Source organism: Ostrinia nubilalis, chromosome 1, assembly GCF_963855985.1.
Source record: "Ostrinia nubilalis chromosome 1, ilOstNubi1.1, whole genome shotgun sequence".
NCBI classification, from domain to species: domain Eukaryota; kingdom Metazoa; phylum Arthropoda; class Insecta; order Lepidoptera; family Crambidae; genus Ostrinia; species Ostrinia nubilalis.
The window spans coordinates 6,156,867-6,178,426 of NC_087088.1; the positions used below are offsets into that span (position 1 = coordinate 6,156,867).

A 21,560-nucleotide genomic window follows, 5' to 3' on the forward strand; every position below is an offset into this window, starting at 1 on the left:
GGTTTCATTGGAGGCCAAGCTGTAGATCCTTTCTGAGGAAATGCAGTGGTTGGAAAATGAGGTGGGATTATTCTTAAGCACTTGCTTGAGAATAATCCCACCTCATTTTCCAATAATGACTAACTCTGCTGACCATTTAATTATTGATTATTAGTTTTCAGTGATACACGTCTGTAAAAAGTTTTTGTAGGCGGTAGACTGAACTGACCAAACTCTACAGAGCTCAAAAACTACAACAGAGCTCCTGACCAACATTCTAATTAAAATGTAATTTAAGACTAACTCTATTTTGCATTCGTTTGATATGTGCATAACATTTAAATCTGTTGTTTTCCTGTTTTAGCCACATTCCACTGAATGATATGATATAAGAATCACGACCAAAGATTATAATAACCAGAAAGGAAATTCCAAAATAAACTGACTAGTTCACATCACTAGCGTGGCTAGGGCGCAATATGCCGACACTTGGCACCAGTACAAAGCACTAAAACGTCGCATGGGAGAAAAAGGACATGTTTGCAAGCTAATGGTAAGTTGTAAGCGATAGCATTTTTTGTTTTAGAAATAATATACGTCGGCAGAGTTTGAAGTAGAAAAACTAAGTAGGCGGAGACTGCGGAGAGCGTGCGACAAACGATCTTCTGTCGGTGTTATTAGCTACAAAAAAGTTCAGTATGGTTTTTATAGACATGAAGCGATTATTTGGCGATTGACGATGAAAGCACCTAGGTGCACCGTCTGTCAAGGAACTACCGTAATCATCACATGCCATACACATAATAATGCTGTTCTTATGCATAGAAAAAGTATGAATACCATACTTCTACCCTTCGATCTAAATGATTAAAAACGTAACAAGTTACACCACTTCTAAATAAGTAACTCATACTTTACCCTCGAGACCTGAATAAACTAATTGCGTTAATGTAATTACGTCCACCTTTGCCAATGCCGTGATGTCGAGTCGGAAAAATAAGCTAGTTGTTGTAAAGGAATCAATAACATAGAAAAACTAGTTACCTTGGCAAATATAATAAACCATTTGCACTATGATTTACCTAACTTCCTTATCTGTTGAAACAGAATTCAGATTGTATGCGCTGTGTGCAGACAGATAGCAGGCGGCATGCTGCCATACAGCAATAACATTATGCGGTTACAATAGACGCGTCACGAAGCTGGCACTTGACACACATTTTGATTGTCAAAATATTATAAAGTACAGCCACCATACCAGACTACATTTTTCTAGCTAAATTCGCTCCTATTTCCACTACATTAAGAAGATGGCAGTGTTAAGCTTGGTGTGCCGCCGTCTGGACCTAACTGTTGCCAGTGTCACTGCTGGTCATTGCCAAGATTTGAACTTTTGCATTACTACTTTGACTTCTCTTTTATGTTGTCTGCATCGCGTTATAATTCAAACAGACAGTTTCGAGATTTACCGACTTATTTGTGTAGTCATAATTTATGTTAAATTTTCCTGTGGCAGGAAGCGCGATTGTTTTCAAAGGGGTGTGTTCGTTTGTGGTTTTAAACGTCATGCCTCAAAGTAAAGATTACCTACAAGTTTACTTTAAACATTACAGCGTGTGGGACGGGCGAACATAATGACAAATTCACTGTTGTACCGACGTTGCAGTGACCACAATAATGGCATTTGTCAGTAAACAGCTGTACAGACCAGTACCACATATCCCTGTCATGAGCAGACATATTGTTACTCCGTGTTAATTGCATTCCTGTCCGCGTAATGTGGAACTCGTTGATGACAAATTATTGGTAATTTCAACGAGAGATAAAATACATTTGCATGCTGGTGAGGGTAGTTGAATGGAATGCTACTTGATTTAAAACTGTTGTTTTATGTTGTGAAGTCATAAAGATTATTATTATATTAAATTTAAATACTACGATGATCATTTATCCTAGATACTCGATGCATTTTTTCTAAACTCTACATTCTCATCCTTTAGACCCAATAGCTTCTTTAAACCTTTACACGGGAACATCTCCTAAAGAGAATAGAACTTTGGATAGCTTTATAGAAACTTAGCTAACCTTTAAAACCCTATTAAATTCGTAGCAGCAAGGTTCTGGAGTGGAGGCCACGTACCGGAAAACGCAGCGTGGGACGTCCACCCACAAGGTGGACCGACAACCTGATAAAGGTAGCAGAAAAGCGCTGGATGCAGGCCACTACCAACGGTGCGATGTGGAAGTCATTGGGGGAGGCCATGTTCAGCAGTGGACGTCCTGTGGCTGAAATGATGATGATGGTGAGATTCGTTGTAAGGTTCACATAACACTCACATAACACCATCACATTCACATAACACCATTTAATCCAATTTCATTAATCTTTCCGAATCACAAAACCCTATGGCATCATAATGTACCCATAAGCCATATTGTCATGGTTATGACTATGAGCTAGGAACCATTGACATTGCGGTATGGGTCTTAACTTTCTTTTACATCAGGGACATCAAGTTTTGATGGGAAGCGATGACAGTATGATAGAGCACGTAAACCTAAATATAGCGTATCGCTTCGAAAGTATTCAGGTTAAGTATTAAAACAATACTCGAGCATTATTACAGCGTACATTATTGCTTTAAAAATAGCAACAGCATTACAGACTGCGTGTTGAGAATTTGAGATATTTATAAAAATAATGCACTAAAACTTTTTTTTTTAGTTTAATGAGACGTAATATTTTTAATTAATTACTACAAACTGCCTACTATTACACCGGAACGAACATATTGTTACGGCTTATCGTGCGATCTTATTACGTGTTTTTACACAATAAAGATAAATATAATATTGTTATGATAATCCAAAGTAGCAGTAAACGTGTTAACTGTTAGTTTAGTACGTCACCAGCATATCAAGCTACCACAAAATTTCATAATTTATCAAGTGAACCTGAACCTTATATCAAAATCACAAAGTTTAAAATCCTCAGAAGAAAGTCTCAACACCTTCAGGTTGAATTGCTATACAAGCGTATTGTTTTGGCGTTCACACGGGTCACACGCGCGCCGTCACTATAGTTATTTCTTTACACAATAATTATCACAAATGTTCGTTTAGCTGACATTTTTTATCGTCACACACTGCATTGTTCATTCTATACTAATTACCTTGAATTTTCAATTAAGGTGCGAGATGTACTGCGGGCCTGCGCATTAAGTAATCGGATCATATTGCAAACAATCAATATTGTGAGAATACGTAGAATTTGTGGAAAACTCAGTTTATTTAATTAAGTTTATGTTGGTAAATTAGTCTCATATTCCCGTGAATTGTAAATTACCAGCATAAAAGATTACAGAATTTTTGTTTTGATCGTTTCATTTAGGTCTTGGTAGCTAATTAACGAAATAATATATCTTTCGTGGAATTATGTTAAAATACTCACGAAGGCCTAACTAACCTCGAGACAAAAATTTCAACTATACTAGTTAAGTGTCTTAAGTCACTAAACGTTGCACAATAACGAGACCAATTAAACGAGCTATATTAATTTGTCCCATACAATATTGAAACTAGAAACGAAGGGCTCTCAGCTACAAAACCGACTGATGAATAGGCAGACGGGTCAACGAGTAATTAGCGCGGCAACCTTAAGAGAACCCATTCAATAGCGATATTAGAAAATAAAGTAAACATATCCCAGCCCTATAAATAAACCTACGAACGAGATGAAACAAGTTATATTAGGAGCAAGACTTTCTAATTATACTTCAGTAAACATAATTGGTATCAAGTACCGGACTGACTAAATCACTCACCCGGGAGTCAATTAAGGAAGCCTCATACTCGTACACTCATCTTAACCAATCACATTGGAGGAACGCCCATAGAAAGTGCTTGCGTGCGTATTAAATTAGGTACGCATTCGATAATACATTTTCGATCTAGACGGTGGTTTTCGTGATGTGAAAATTGGAAAAAAACATTCTATACAATCAACTATGTATCCAACAAAGGTCTACATTTACTAGACTTCCTTTTATCCACAAACTACACCGAGGATTATTTCAATTACTACCTATCTTTACTAGGGTTGGTTACAACTTACAGGGTTACTACAACTTCATCTAGTTTACATTTTGGGTTATTAAGAGCGGACAGACCTCTAAAGGTGGGATTTGCATAAGCCCCCAGGTCTGAATAATTACGTATGCCAACAGGTCCCTGGTCTGCCTAAGTTGGGCACAGCCACTAATTGCCCATTCGCAATTAATAACCAACCTTTTGGCTTCGGCACTCGGCTCTCGGCCAAAATCCTTCACATGGCAGAGAAAATTTTAAACAGAATTTTCCTTCGGCAAACCAGTAATGGCAAAAAGAATTTATATTAAACTTCATTTATGTTAACCGATGTGAGTGGAATTTTTACGTCAGTTTTCAATAACAGCAAGCTTTATTGAATATTCTTATAAACAGGTTTCTTTCATATCTAAATATGTTTTCTGAAGTTAAATAAAATTAAATTTCTTATTCGGAACGTGTATGGCGGGTTATGTTTATACTATAACCCAAAATAAACACCTACTCAAACGGTAAAGGAGTTTATTTACGGCATTTAATGAGAATCGCTTTGAGAAGTTTAGTTTAAACTCTACGTACGAGTAACTACTTTCTGCTTTATTTATTTTAAGAATTAGGAGTTGTTAGTAGTAAAGCAGAAGTGGCAAAAGCTTTTGGATTATTTATCTCGTATTCAAATCTAATGAACGGATGATCTGAATGAATATTCAATGAACATACCTCACACATTTGAAGCTGAAACAATCTTCGTTCCTTTTCCATCTCATCTGCTATCTCCGCAGGCGTCACTTCACTTCGGATCAAGCCCGCCTCCTTCGCTTGGGACTTCTTCTCCTTCTCAATCTTCAGGTACTTGGACTCATAGTCTTTGGATGCTTTATCGAAGGGTCTCTTCAAGTCACCCTTAACTCCTCTGAGATCACCTTTTAACACGCTGTCAACCGGGAACATCACAATGTTGTTTATGTTTTGCATCTGTGAACAAAATGCTTTACGTTAGCGCAAAGTGGGCGAATGCAAAATAAAGGAAAGTTAATTGACTGTAAAACATCAGGCAAGCGTCACGGTTCATTAACGGTGAGCAGCCATAGAAATATGAAAGCCGAGTGTAAGCTCAAATTTCTTGATCAACCTGTTTACACACGGAGCGCTTCTAAGTATCGTATCTGTCTACGAGTTACATGTAACATGAATACAGTTTCGGAAACAATACGGTGTGCTAAATTCTTAAAAGCGTCGTATTAGGTTGCAAAATGTGCATTCCTAACCTGACGGCGCGTTTGGCTGCGCTTAGCGTTGTTGCCTCATCAGCCAGCATCGCGGCATCGTTCTAACAGTCAACTGAACAGTTGCAAATGCACCGCCCGAATAGGCGCCAAGCGCTGTGTACTGAATAGCGATGCCAATTGAGCAACCGTTGTACATATTGTACTCACGATATGCATTACTGGCAAAAGAGGCTTATATGACGACCGTGGCCTGGAAACAGCGTGCTATATCAAGAATGGGTAAGAGTAGGCCGCCCGGTAACCAGATGTTTGCCGGTTCAAGGAAGACGATAAAATTACCGGCACAATATCCGATACGATGTCGACAGTCTGGGAAAACTTTACCAAGTCTATTTTAAGACATGATGCAGTACAATGTAATTTAAAGCGATGAAATGAAATTATTAATGATTGAAAAGTATACATGGCAGTTTATTTTGGCTTAAGTAAACTTTAAAAGCGAGCCAAAATACCTATTTTGAAATACATGGGGTTAAAACGCACGTGACAAGGGAGTGGAAGGGAACGAGACAAAAGGGTTGAAGTACATAATGGGACCCTTCCTGGACATTGTAACCAGACGCTGAATACGCTTTTAATTACCGCACTACGGGAATTAATAGACCTAATTACGTACTCGCTATTATACTGCTTCTTTTATCCCACTTCAACTACATAATCGACACAATACACCACTCAAGCTGTAAAAAAGGTATGTTTACATTTCTTTGTCGTTTGCAATCACGCAGCTTTTTCCTACATTTTACACCTGTAATTAGTAAGTTAGTAAGTTTTTTAAGGTTGAAACATCAATAAGCTTCTCTTGAGATGTTTTTAATTCGGATTCGCCATTATAAACTACTCTACATACTGTAGCTGCTGTTAAACCGGCCCATCAAAACTTCATTAGACCTGTAAGTAGCAAGAAGACGGCTTTATTTCACAATTAGGCACTTTAAATCAGTAAGCCGAAAGCGATATTTGAATTAAATCTATTCGCTTAAAAACAGCTAGAGCACAAGCTTTGGAATTGACAAAGGAGGTTAAAAAAAGGTGACAAGAACTAAGTTAGAGGAATGTTTTTCACGAAACAATTAGAATGTCGGGATCGAGAGCACGTGCGAGCTTATGCGTCGCCATTGTGTGCAAATTGCTTGTCACGCGATAAACACATTGGATTGTATGCAACTTGTCGGTAAGTTCGCTCTATTGTTGCGAGCGTAATGTGATATTCTCGCTTCGAGTGAATCGCTGCAATCTCCACTTAGTGTTTTCATTAGCACATTCAGGTCAATGATGACGTGCACTTAGTGTTAGAGAAGCTTGAGGTTAAATTACCAAAATTGTAACTAAATTAACAGAGTAGAGACGACATTGACGCAACAGGCCGTAAAATTAAATCTGAACTGGTCATACAAATTCAAAAAGAATATCGTTTTGTGCACGAAAATAGCAGTGCAACGATTTATAATCCAGATTTGTTAATGAAATGGTCATGACTAATATTAAAAGCAGTATAACTTAGTTTACCTACTTGTTTAAAATGACACATCAGAATTAATTGGGCTACAACATCGTGTGAAATTATTCAATGTATAAACAATTTAGACGCCTCTTACGCTGAGCCGTCACACCCTAATTTGAATATTAGCATTGCTGTTGAAATAGGCAGAATTTATGACTATGATAAATTTAACTTTCACGAAGCAATTCCGCAGTTCCCGGCCGAAAGTTTCCCGTTCGTTCGCTATTATTATGTTGGTAACTACTTACTTCGCAATGAAAACGAGATGAGTTACGAGAGCTCGAATCTTTTTAGGTCAAGTAACACCTGAGTTTGGCATAGGGTTGGCTTTGCGCAGACGTTTCCTTTGTTTTCGTTACATTTTTATCACAAAACCTTTCTAACTCTTTCATCTGAAACTTGTAACAGAAAACAAAAACCTTTTTCGGTATTCGTAGCATCCACTCGTAAGCAATTACATCCTTTGTCATTCTTAATCGTGCTTTAGTATTTAAACACAATTAAAAATTCATCAGCACGCGTAAACGGTTAGGGGATCTCATTTAAAGGACTGTTTGTTAATGTTTAACTAGGATCTCGGCTTTCGAAGCTTCCCACATTAAATATTGAAAGGAAGCTTTGCAAAGCTTAATAAGTGGAAGAACACGAGGGCGTGATGAGAAACATTTACGCAACATGGGTTTTAATAAGTAATTTTATTACTGCGTGGGCAAATTAATTACTGAAATACTTTGTATTTTAGTTGTTCAAAAATAAACAAAGGAAACTTATGAATGTGAACACAATGGAGAACGTTTGTAGTAATATTATAGGTACCTACTCGTATTTTTGCGCCTCCGGCCGATTTACACAACGAATTCCAAAGGCTAACAAGGCTAAAGGATCCAAACTTCATTCTTGGAAATGATAAACCACAAAATGATACCGGATGTTGAGCAGTTTAGTTTTTGATTAGAAATAGTAATTTGTAATATTGATTCAAATTAAAAACTGGACTAGATAAATTTATTCTGTGCTATGTTTTCTAAATGTTTCCACCGCCTGCCTACAGGCTAATCAAATTATAGCAATGGCCGAGTGGTGGGCCAGTGATAGAGTCACTAGAAGCGATTTAGTCCTGATTAGGGTCACGCTGGGACGGACAAAGACAACGGAAATGAGCCCATAGAGCGCGCAACCTCAAGCGAAACGAAGTGTCCACTCACGAGACAAACTTGTAACAAAACTTGACGGAATCATAAGTTAAATTCAGACCATGCAATTAAAAAGTAGACGATGTATTATGAAACAACGAATAAAAGGCTCAAACTTTGATCAAAACTTAATGACAAATTTTAAATAGGTTTAGACTTTGATTCATATTATGTTCATTTCATTTGATAAAATAATGGGCATTAAACCTCATTTTCGCGATTTTCTCTGCTACCCGGCCTTAAGGTCTGACAATTCACAAAACAAGCTTATACAAATATAACCACAGCAACCAAAGGTTCAGTGAAGGAAAGCTTAAAATTTTTAGACAATTACTGGACCGGAAAATGCGAACACAAATATTGCACGTGAACACAAGGACAAAGAGTTGCAAGTCGTGTCAAGGGCGGGCCAAGGATTCTGCGCAATGACGAGCGCCCAGCGCTGGTCCGTCTCGAAGGACCCCAGCAGGGCTAATCTCTAAGTTTACGTCATTGTCGCTCATGCTGGCATCTCGCTTAGCGTGAGAAGGATGGAAAAATCCGAAATTTTGGATAACGTTTTCGGTAGCCCGCTAAGCCGGGGCACGGGCGAGGTTACGCACACTGTTGCTTCCGAAACTTCACAAATTGCTTCCCGTTTCTTTTGCGTTTGTCAAATCGACGACCGAAAAAAGACGTCACGCGTTATGATTGTGATTTAGTTTGAGTATGCAGGTAACGGTTTCCTGTTTGGGCAGGTATCTCTATATTTCAAAACATTCTGGAATGATAGGAAACATACACAATAATAAATTATCTTAATTAGATAGAGAATACCTATTTAACAACAAAAGCCCATTTCTTAGTATGAAACAGGGGAAAGAGGATAATACTTTGTTCTCGTAATGGGTATTTCAAATAAAAACTACCTTTATTATCACACGTCATGTAGGAATTATAATTATCCTTCCAATTACAGACTTATTACGTAACACAGGATAACTGATATCTCTTTATTGGCCATGATCATTGAGTGAGTTACGTCCAAGATTCTTTTAGATATTAGCTTTCTTCAAACAAGTTTATTTGCTTTTCTAACGCGCTTACGGCCAAACGAGTTCAAAAGATACTTTCTCCGGCAGATTAAATAAGTAACTATAATATTTTCGTATTGCGATGAACTGTTTTATGGTTGACACTTGATACTTCATCAATCTCGTTTGTATAATCTAATAATAATGTATCGCGTGATTAAACTTGAGATACTCGACGTCTTTTGTATTCGGTGCCAGCGTTGTCTGTCAGGTCATCAAATCATCACCCTGACCCATTTAGAGCAAATCTGCGGGTGCGCCCACGCATCATACATACGTCAAACGGTACTTTACACGTCTGCAACGAACACAGTCATGCCATCAGTTATCGGAGAGCAAAGACAAAGCATGTCAGAAAAACTTACAACTTAATTTCTACTGTGTTGTAAAGACTTTAATACTCTTTATGCTTCAAATAAGTCTAAGTTCTGTTAAAGTCTGAATTCTGAATTTCTGGTCTTTCCAATTCAACCTGGCTAGCAGCGCCACTTTTCAAAGATTTACCTTTTCAATGAATAGAAAATGGCGAACTTTTCCAATCGAATCTTGATAAGGATTGCAAGTCACGATGCAACTGTAAAGCCGTCGTAATCTCAAGCCTATTCGATAGCGGAGACGCAATAAGAATCTGTTCGTGTGAATTCCGATTTATATTTCATTCAGTGGGTTGAGCTCGGTCGTTTGCTCCGCGGAGATCTGTAGACATCCGCCGCAAGCTCCCTCACCGCTCCCTCAATAGCATAATTTCCGTTTGCTATTGCGACGGCTTCAGATTACTTTATCCAAGAGGGTGGATGGCTGATGTTTGATACGCTTGTTTCATTTCACACTCCGTGGACTGTCACGACCCACGAGCCGCAGCGCTCAAAATTACTCCGACCGTGTCGAGCCCAAATGAACGAGTGAAAATTAGGATGAGCATATAAATCTCGCCTAAGATACAATTTTTATCGCTTACGATTAAACATGACGGATATTAAAGAGATAATCTTGATTCCTGACATAGATTTTATGTCGGCTAACGTCCGGCAGTTGCCTTTTTGTGCAAACACGCTGAAATTGTGGCGTGTTCTGCTATAATTTTCGTTTAAAAGTTTGATGACACTCATTATCATCAAAATTTTGGGGATATACACTCTACAATATGAATTTGAAGCGGTGTAGTTTGAGAACGCATTATTTCACGGTACATGACCGTGACTAAACTACTTTTAGTCACACAAATTACGATCTTTAGGCATGCTGTCTACTTGAATATGGTGTTTTGTTGTCTTATGCTCACCAGGGTCTTCATTAGCGCTGACAGTTCTTTTGTGACCACTGCAAACTTGAAGAAGGCGGCGCCGATGTCTGGTTCTGAGTCCCTGCTGAGTGCGTTTCCCCCGAGCCGCTCGAGTGCCCGGGAGAGATACATCTCGTTGTCCACGTGAGCTGCAGAAAGAAAACATATGTACATCAGACCAATAAATAGGTGGTTCTATGGTATATCCACACATTCTTATCTGCTAAAATAACGATTTAACCTAAACGGTAAAAATACCTTCAAGATAGTAAAACACTGTCCTCGTTAATATCAAGAAAGACAGTCTCAAGTTCTAGTGACCGTAAACTAGAATTCTTGAACAACTATGTAGCACACAGCGTTTCTTTTGAAATTAAATTTTCAGTTAATTTTTCTAGAAGCGAATCGCTCGGAGTTTTGTTCCTTTTGCTTGCTGCCGGATATTTAATTAGTTTCTCAGTTGGATTAACTCCCATCTTAAGTTGTAGAGAAAGACCGTAACTATTAACCGTGGCACATCCACTTCGCTACAGCAATCAAATGGGATTCGATAAATTAATCCTTAGTCTGTTTAAGTGAGCAAACTACGAGTTCCGCTCTTTAAGGATACGCTATCATTCATCTGTTCTTTGAGATTTTGAAGATAACAGGGATACCCTAGTGGTTTATGTATATCCTTATTTGTAAAAGAAATATATCTTCAACCCAAGGAGAAATGGACGGTAAACTGATGAAAGAGGCGTCAGAGATCCGTGTCGCGGCCCACTTTGGCTAGCTCAATCCCGCCGACGCTCTCTGCATATTAAATGGCAGAGCACTGACTCTAGCCTTTCAATTTGTACACAGGCTCGTCGTTTGCCTCCACTTTGTATGGGCTAAACGAAGTCTTCGAGCTTTCATTAAGAATGGACAGTTGAATGACGTTCTTACTCATACTAAACAAACAAATGAAAAATAACTTTCAATTTACCAGGTTTTATTAACGTCAACAAACTAGTCGCAAAAAGAACAACGCTATTCCAATAAACGACCTGCGGTTTTGGATTAGATCCAATTCCTAGCTATTATCGCTAATACGATATCATCACATTGGTATTTATTCTCAACGAATCCGACATTCAGAAGATCTAATTCACCTTTGTGTTAATTCATTGTGCTTTGGCCTGGTGCTACTTCGCAGAAATATAAAGTTATAATGTTAATTTTTCCTTCTGCATTCTGCACAGCTATTTTAAATCGCATTTATTTTAGCTGTCGAGACTTGATTGTTGTGAAGGGACTATTGCTGGCTGGAAATGGTTTTCTAGCGTGTGCAGTGTGACAAAGGAAGCATGCTATATCGAACGGTCGAGGATCTCGACTCGATTGTTCTTCGTGCGTATTGAGGGCCCGTTGATTGGTTGTTTTTGCAGGCGCGCGCACGACCTTGCCGGCTGTGCAATCGGAACCCGCGCGACCAGTTTCAAGCGGCGACGCGGGCGCAGGCGTGCAGCCAATAAACAAACCTCCGCACGCGATGGAATTGCATTGCCTGCAAGCCTCAGTATTGCATGTTCTGGATACCGCATACAAAATAAAAACTACCCGAGCGATTCATCACGTGTGGCAAATGAAATTATCAAGTTCGAATGCACTTTATCGCTGAGCATGACATTGGTTCGCTATCGCAAAAGTACACGTAATATTTTTATAGCTTTTATCTTATCTAATCTAATCCAATATTGTTGAGTTTGTTGCAAAAAAATTCATTTCACATTATAAATATTAATAAAAGCAAAGGTAATAAAATACATTATTCACGAATCTGCCTAATTAAAGGCTGAAGCTGCGGAGCAGGTGCTAGGGAGTCGCCCCCGATAGCTAAAATCGGAAACAATAATCTAATATGGCTAGCTATACGCCTGTGGCGAGCGAAACCAGACATTCGACCCACTTTCGTTGACAAGTCATACAAGGGAAATTCTCGCGAAGTCGCGGTCAACCAAGCAACGGCTACTCGTATTTAATTTGTTGAAACTTTACAATGTAAATATGTATTACATTATTTATTATTATTATACTAAGTTATTGGGCAGCTAGGTAGGCAAAAGAATAACCAAAATATTTCAGTCAAACTGTGCTGTGTTTCTGTAATTTGATAAAGTAAGTTCCCTGACAAAGAATTTAGCCAAGTCCTAGTTTTAAACTTAAGTCGACTTATATTATTTACACAACTCTTTGAAGACAGGCGAGAAACTGCATTTTGTGTCCCCTTATTTGGTGGCATTGGCACCGCGGTCTCGGCGAGATTGCTTCACTATCTTTAAGAAAGCAGAATTACCATCTATATTGAACGCTTGCAGTCTTTATGAACGTGGATGGTCACAGAGCTTTCTCACACATAACATTTTCTCATAACTGGTCATGTTTGGATAGTGACTTTGCGAAGACTTTCGTTGGATAGAGGACTATTTTTCTTTTATAAGAACAGAAAGAAACACTTTTCTCCAATTTAACTGTGGAAATACATAAATGCGTTCAGAAGATCAATATTAATTGACTTGTTTGAACAAACCAATAGCTAAGCTACTTGGTAGAACTACACAAAAAAGTTAAGTGATGCTCTAAGAAAGCATCACAAACTTTAGCTCTACTTCAAGAAGTAGAGCAGGATGTACTCGTAGTATGCATTGTAGTTAAACAGGCAACTGGAATTCTGGATACTTTGTATTCCAAAACTGCCTGTCAAAGACATTTCTCATTGTTTGTCTGTAACCTAATTTGAATTGTTTAGAATTGGTCTGGAGTTGGAGGTATTTACAAATAATCATCGTCTGTCCACAGGCATCATTGTTGCGATATTTAGGTCATTCTAGTTCAGTGGGTTGAACGACCTCTCGTCCTAGGGAGCCGGTTCTACGTTGAGCATGTAACACTACTAGGCAATATGGAGTAATTTAGCCTTTCGCCTGCAGTCAGCCGCAAATTGCAAGGCTCTATGAAGTCCGATCTGCTGCTTGGAAAAATTGCATTCATTTAGTTCATTAACTCAACTTTGTAACGGTTTGCTGACTTGACAAATCACGACTCTATAAGAGTAGTGTAACAGAGTAGCAATAAACATGGGACAAAGAAGGTAAACAGTTGTTACTCAGTTCAGCTGTGTGGTTGGACAATGAACGCTACTCCGATTCTAATTTCGTTTCTTCAATATTCTTTATGCCATTGAATTCCAAAATCCACTTATCTTAAAATTTCAGACAAACTTGTAGGGTAGGAGTGTTAGTAAATTAACATTTGAATACAGTAGCTACAATGGCACAGTCCTGGTAACATGTGACAGAGTGCATTCACATCAAAGGAACAAAGAAAATCAATAGCTATAGAATTAATTATTGCCTATTGGCTTAGCCGAGTCACGAAGCGGGAGAAAATGGGATGGATAGCGAAATAACGTTATGTAATAGAACGAGATGGTGCGACATTAGAGCACGAATTTGAGAAAAGGCATTGGTTTCTCGATTGATATGTTTGAAAGCTGAAAGAAGTATTTTATAGTGGAATCTGTAAAATGTAGTGATTGCATCCGTGTTGCAGTGGACGAAGCCGCGTCGGCTCGCTCTAAGCGCACGCGCTTCGAACACGTCTCTAAATATGCATCAGGAATTTCGTCTATTCCAGTCCCATCTATTCACGTTACTTCCTCCACATATATTTATAGAAAGGTCTCGTTTCTCGTGTCGCCTGGATAAGTCGAAGCGAAGCGAGAATACAAATGGACCGATCGATATAATCGTTCACAATATTTTGTGTATGACATCATCTGTAACGCTCATAAGGGTTATAGAACTGCGTTTATCTCGGAGGAAGATTCGCATATTCATCAAAATCTTTATCGCGAAGTCGTAAAATAATTGGATGTCACGTACCATTTCCAGAATTGTGTATCGCCTTTATTGCTTTCTTTAGTTTGGTCAGGCCATCTCTGTCGAAATCCAACGTCTGTAACAAAACAAAATGCAAGTTATGAGGTTGTTCGATGGGAATTGCAAACGGTCATGTTTGTAAAAATCTGGTTTCTATTTTGAGTTCTCTCAATAGGGCTGTGTGGCAACGTTTTTTGGCGGGCGAACTGTCGAACAAAACAAAAAGTAGTGCAGTACAATAGCAGCCACGAGCCATCCAACAGGAGCCCGCTGAACATCTGCCACCCCAGTCGGCGATTAATCAATTCCCCCCTCTGAATTAAGCAGCAGCGACCCAAAATAAGCACGTTGCGATGCGATACGCGATACCAACTATCTTTTTTAACAACTTGGAAGTGTACAGTTCAATCAAGTCGTTAAATGAAATTACACCTCAGCACGAGACACACGAGATACGCCTTTGGGCACGCAAGTTGTTAGCTGAGCTTTAATTGATTACCCGCGAAACTAATTGCCTGCCACTTCTGGTCTACTGAAGTTTTTAGACGTGTTACTTGTGGAGATCCTAATAGAATATAAAATATCTTAACATGAGGAATTGGATCACTGTCGAATTACTCAACCACAGAACTCTACAAGATGACTTTGTGTTTTTTTATGTAACTCATTTTTAAGCCTGAGTTGGTAAAGCTGCAACACTCGCAGTAGCAGTAAACTCAATTTAAAGTGACGTTTAATTTTTAACATTTTCGAGTGGAGCGCGTGCCGCTATGAAGTTTTACCAAACGAAGTGCACCTGGGCAGCGCAGGTCGGGGCAGCGAGTGAATGCACTCTAACACGTTCTGCATTTATAAAACTTAAAGCGAATGCACGTGGCTTTGCCGGTGAAGCAAAAAACTTGTTTTTCTAAAGTATGCTAATCCAAGGCAGTGATTAAATGTAATCATTGTGATTGTGACGAATGCATGAATCACTATTGAGATTAGGATAATAATCTAAGAGGAAAACATTAAAAATTTAGAAACAACTTTCGTGGAGACTTATGTCTGTGCCTATGTCATGTTTCATGTAAAGAATGTTGTCTCATACGGACCAAACGGTAATGTAGGTAGTAGGTTTTATTGAGAAAACTCTGGCGTTTAATTTTATAATTAGACTAGATATAACTTGTATCTGTCACAGGCAAGAACTTTATAGGTATTACCCGTGGTATTACCTACATGAAACATTGGCAGTTTCCGTGACAACGTAAACAAGTTCGCCCACATTGATTGGTTGCGTGTTGTATTTGATCAAAACAATGAGGCCTTATCTTATTATTACAATTAGCGCAATACGTAGTTCAACTGAGTGCCTTAATATTACAAGAATAAAACAAGTAAGTTTTCTGTGTGTTGTGATTGTGATATTAAGAAAATGATTATGTGAGTTAGTCCAGATACATAATGATATTAAAAGTAGTTCAAAGTAAATTCATAGTTGCATACAAGAGCATACCTCCTACAATAAATTATCCACACAGCTCTTCCGTAGTGCCGACTATAAAAACCGTTCTTATTACGCAAGTAGGTCAAATGCCGCATTTGGTTTTTGCAAACTAGAACCCTCGGTTAAAACGAGCAATGGAGGTTAAGTAAGAAGAATTTATTAAACGGTTATGCTGTTAAATCTACATCTATAATATATGTAGATGATTTGGATAAAAAATGTAGATTCGCTTTCTTGGTCGTAAAAAGAAACCACGTTATTCCAGCCAAACTCGAGTATATTTCCACTTACACACTTACACTTCAATTACTCAATATTCAACTCACAATAATTATTATAACAGCTATCGGACAATAGATTCGTCAAGTGGTCTGAGTTCTATCGAAGCTAACAGAGTAATGATTCTGAGTGAGCTCTAGGCCTACAACAAGCCTCTCTATCCCCTCCACATTACCACTTCCTTGCCAAACAAGATTGAAGTTTTTAACAGTGTTGCCGCTTTTTAACTTTAAATATACTAAAATCGTAACATTTTTTTTTAATTCACTAAAATAATAACAATATTTTCTAAAAATCATGACATTCGGCCATCCGATACTGTGCTGTCTCCCGACGCACACTTATTTAAGAAAAATGAAAATAACTAAACATAGTTAGTGGATCTGATTAAATAAATGAAATAAATACTGGTACATAAATTCCTTAGTGGTATAAAAAATTATACATAGTTAAATCTCATGAACTTAATTATGTAAATTGTAATTTAGTACACATTTTGATAATGTTAAATCATGACATTCGCTTAGGTACATTTATTAGATTAGCTACTGATTAAGTTCATTATACATTTTCTAAATCAATAGAGCGTAAATATATTATTATCAATATACATTAATTCAATCAATAGAGTTTTAACATAATATTATATCAATACATACAATATTTCATAAATCAATAAGATGAAAATATAATATCAATATTTAAATACACTTGGCATGCACATTTTTTTTATAAATTTTATACTGCTTTATAATTTAAAAATATAATTTTCCACTTTTAACTTAAATTAATTGAATGGTTATTCAGATTCACTACTAAGCTCGCTAGAAGCGACTTCCTAGGTGCAGGTTCGCTGCTCGACGTGGAAGAAGAAGGACTCCTTCTCCGCTTAGACTTCTTTACTCGTCCACGCCGCTTCGGAAGCAAACCAGGCGGCGTTCCCCGTGGTGTACCGTGTTCGTCATCAGAAGTCATTTGTTTCTGTAATTTATAATAATTCACCGAAATAAACCGTTCCAGACTGTATGTAAAATGGCATGATCAATCTAAAACTATTTTATTATTGTATGTAGCTTTTCTATTAAATAAAATCTTGAAAATATTGGTATTTCATTTGATCTAGTAAAATAGCCTATTTAATTAACAAACATTTTAGCTTTATCCAGTAAGCAAACCTAGCTTACTCAAAATATCCGACAAATGTATGCAGGTCACTCATAAATCCAGCGGGAAACCTACCCACTCATAAATCCAGCGGGAAACATACCCACTCAAAAATCCAGCGGGAAACATACCCACTCATAAATCCAGCGGGAAACATACCCACTCAAAAATCCAGCGGGAAACATACCCACTCATAAATCCAGCGGGAAACATACCCACTCAAAAATCCAGCGGGAAACATACCCACTCAAAAAATCCAGCGGGAAACATACCCACTCAAAAATCCAGTGACCAAACATACACTGCCCCCTAACTAGTCCAGTGAACATACATAGCCCACTCAATCTAGCAATAATTTCAATTGATATCAGTATACTAAACCTAAGCATACGTAGACCATTCAAATAAAAAAAAAACACTTTAACTTTGTTATTTCAATTGTAAATCATTGGTAATTCAAACTTTGTGGAAAGTTAATCTATATTTTACGGAGAGAACAAAATTTGTCAGCATCTAAACGCGTAAATCAAACCATTAAATCAATTACATTACCAAGTTAATTTAAAATTGCCACCATGCAGTAGAAATTACTTAAAAAAAAATGCGTACTTTCGTTGTAAGCTTAAGGCAAAAGGAATCTGGACCATAAGTATTATGTGTCCGATACCCTGGCCGTTTGAGCAATTTCATTTTTGCACAACTAAAGAATATCCTTAGCAAAGTGAATAACACAGTAATTACTGTTAATTTACTTTGAAAATTGGCCAAATGTTATAATAATAATAAAAAAAAATTGATCAGATAGTTTCATAATTTTCAAACGTAGAAAAAAAAGAAATTAGCGTTACATACCTTTTGTTCTGTTCTTATCCCACTTCTGAGATAAAAAGAAACCACGTTATTCCAGCCAAACTCGAGTATATTTCCACTTACACACTTACACTTCAATTACTCAATATTCAACTCACAACAATTATTATAACAGCTATCGGACATAGATTCGTCAAGTGGTCTGAGTTCTATCGAAGCTAACAGAGTAATGATTCTGAGTGAGCTCTAGGCCTACAACAAGCCTCTCTATCCCCTCCACATTACCACTTCCTTGCCAAACAAGATTGAAGTTTTTAACAGTGTTGCCACTTTTTAACTTTAAATATACTAAAATCGTAACATTTTTTTTTAATTCACTAAAATAATAACAATATTTTCTAAAAATCATGACAGTCGCGCCTAACGACGCATCACAATCTTGCATAAACCTTGTAAGTGTTTCCAGATGTATCACAATTCATAAGACTATTGTAATTGCTACGATGACAGTACGACACTCATCGCATTGTTTTATTTCCACGATGAAGTGTTACGTCACTTAACTACGTCGGGTTTTACGAGCTTTTGTTTTGGTTTCTATTTCAACCGCGTCATTATGTGAGCAAACCCGTGTCTAACATTCGGGAATAATTGCTCGGGCAGATTTTAGCATTATGCTCCATGATAATTACGGTTTGCTTACATTTATGCAAATACGCCAAGTCGTTTATCTATTGAACTTTCGTTTTCATGATTACGTAACCGTAAAGATTTCGCACGCAAGCTTCATTTGCATAGAACACTATTGAATGATTCCAGCCATCACTTTTTATTGAGGAATGTTCTAAAATACCAAACAAACATGCTATCGTGTATCCTTCACATTCATACCATAATCATCTTTATTACAAAATAACAATTAAGTATTTTGTGTTAATTACTAACAATAACATTAAAATACCAATTTCAAAATATCAACAGCTGTTCACAATTTAGTTACAAGTTTGTAAAACCAGCTGTACTCTGTAACTGGAACATTAAACCTGTTTAAGTGTCAACAGATGTTCCTCACTTCCTATCGACATAAACGACACCACCACACCACTTTGTTTTAGTATTGTGTGCACCGAACATAAAAATTAGTCAAGGGAAACTTCTATTTCTATAAATGTCTTCTGTAAGCATTCAGATAATCGCTATGATCATGGGATGGCGATTTGTCTGTGACTCAGCCGATTCAAGTGAATCCTGACTACAGCAAATAATGCTAACGTAACTGGCTCAGTCACTATGCGTCACGGAGAAAAAACAAGTTTGGAAATAAAAACTTGTGATGCTAATTTGTTTTTATTGAATCTTTTGTACTTAGCACCTTTGGGACGACAGCGAGACCTCCGGTAAGGTCGCAAAAACTTGTCCAGTCACCTTTAGTTTGGCAGCGAAAGCTGTTGACCTTGTAACAGGCAGCATCGAAAGTTCGGCCGGCTCTTCCTTCGAACTTGTTAAGTTGTTACCAACCAATTCTTGCTAGGCCTTCGTTATAATCGTACAGCGAATGCAATTCATCATTAATGATACCGGATTTCAAATTAATGCAATCGTTAAAATATGGGAGTCAAATAAATCGTTCCTTACTTTTCACATTATTAATCCTCATTTTGCAGGTTATTAATCCTTACTTTTCACATGATTAATTACCCTATGAAAATTTACTGATGCCCTTCAGAGTAATTAAGATTTTTTACGTGTTAATAATGTGTGAAGTCTCTTTATTGAAGCCGCATACAGAATCGGGACAGTTCCCACCGACTGCGACTCCTGTCTCCAGGGTCTACAACTTGACCACCAACAAAAAAGGAAAAAAGTAAGAAGTACGACCTATGTCAAAGCAACAAAATATGTTACGAGTTGCGGTACACAACATTACGGCAGCCATCACCGCATCATCAAACACGTGCCTAGTACCGTACCCTCAATTCACTGTATTTTTCAAAACAAATAAACCAGTTTCTTACTAGGTCACTTTTACTAGTTTAATATCAACGTCAAATATCCGCCATAAAAATGCCTTTCAAAATATGAATGTTCCGTTTAACACAGGCAATGTTGTTAAACGAATTTGGTTTTTAACATTGACATAATTATGATTTTTCAAAATTTCAATATAGTGGAGTTTGTTGATGCAATTTTCGTGCAGACAAGTGACTGCAAGTTGCATTATAAATTGTTCGTGGTTATAGTAGTTTATGTCAAAAATAAATGAGTGGAAACTAAACTGAGACAGATTTATTCAAACATTCACTGCATGCTGAACTAATTAGCTAGAGATTTGGGAAACGCCAATCGGCAAATACATAAAAGATATCGTGTACTCATTGTATAGTCCAGTCATTATAGTAAGTTCACCTCGGAATTCGAGATACCCAGCTGTAAGTCTGTAAATACGTGTATATTGACACCAATGATATTATATAAAAACAAAAGCAGATATGTTATAAGCGCTCGCGCTGTGAATACTCAAATACGTCCCAATTGGGACGTCTTGTGTTTAGTCTTCGTGTGGCCTGCGTCGTGCGCAATCGCGTGTACCACACCGTAAGTTCCTGTGTTCTTACCAAAATAAATAAAAAATGCTATCGTGTGTGTTTCGAAAGTGTACCAATTATGACTCTAAAGTAAACAAAATACAAGGGATCTCTTACCACATGTGATTATGCAAAATTATTTAGTATTTATATTTTCAATTATTTATGCAAACAATCAAGACGCCATGCGCCATGTTCAAGTTAAGAAAGAGAAAGCGATCTTGTTTTGACGTTAGAGCGATAAGGATGCGTGCGCTGCGGACATAGATAGTTAGTGCAGAATCGTTAAAACTATAGCTATCTCTTTCATTTGCGTGCTATTTCGTATCTTTTGTTTCACTTATCAGTTACATTTGTCAATGTGTGCAATTTGGAATAGCTCGGCACGGATTAAAATCGTAATTTCTATGAACGTAACATATCTATAGTTCTTTAATATCATTGATTGACACCCTAAAAGTTGTCTCAAAACCTACATATGGTAGGGTGTAAGCAACTATTAAATTTCAAGGTCAACGGTCACAAAAATCGGTTTTTTGCGCTTTTTTTAGAAATATCTCATTTCCTATGGGTTTTTTGCTATTTGTATTTATTATCAATATTGTAGAATACTAAATTCTCTACAAATTTTGTTTAAAAACTTTTTTTATACGGTGAACCGTTTTCGAGATAGAGGGCGGAGAGCGCGCGGTCACTGCATCACTTCAGGTCTACTTAAGCGGTTTAGATTTTTCATACAAAAGGATTTTCCCGCTAATTCCTGTGGGAATTTCGGGAATTCCTTGTTGTAACTAAGCTTTGAGTTTACTAAGGTACCTACATGCCAGATTTCAAGCGTCTAACTTCCGTTAAGCATTTAGATTTTTCATACAAAAGGATTTTCCCGCTAATTCCTGTTCCCGTGGGAATTCCTAAGTATACT

At 37.5% G+C, this 21,560-nt stretch overlaps 1 protein-coding gene across 1 annotated transcript in view; it reads right to left on the minus strand.

Annotated features, from left to right (window-relative positions):
- LOC135076721 (arfGAP with SH3 domain, ANK repeat and PH domain-containing protein) overlaps nucleotides 1–21,560 on the minus strand; it is a 63,206-nt gene that overhangs the window by 25,087 nt on the left and 16,559 nt on the right. The window contains exons 2-4 of the mRNA XM_063971145.1: nucleotides 14,315–14,387; nucleotides 10,407–10,555; nucleotides 4,786–5,040 (exon numbers count right to left, since the gene is read on the minus strand). Coding sequence (XP_063827215.1) covers nucleotides 4,786–5,040; nucleotides 10,407–10,555; nucleotides 14,315–14,387 — 477 coding nt within the window. The remainder of the gene's footprint in view (nucleotides 1–4,785; nucleotides 5,041–10,406; nucleotides 10,556–14,314; nucleotides 14,388–21,560) is intronic.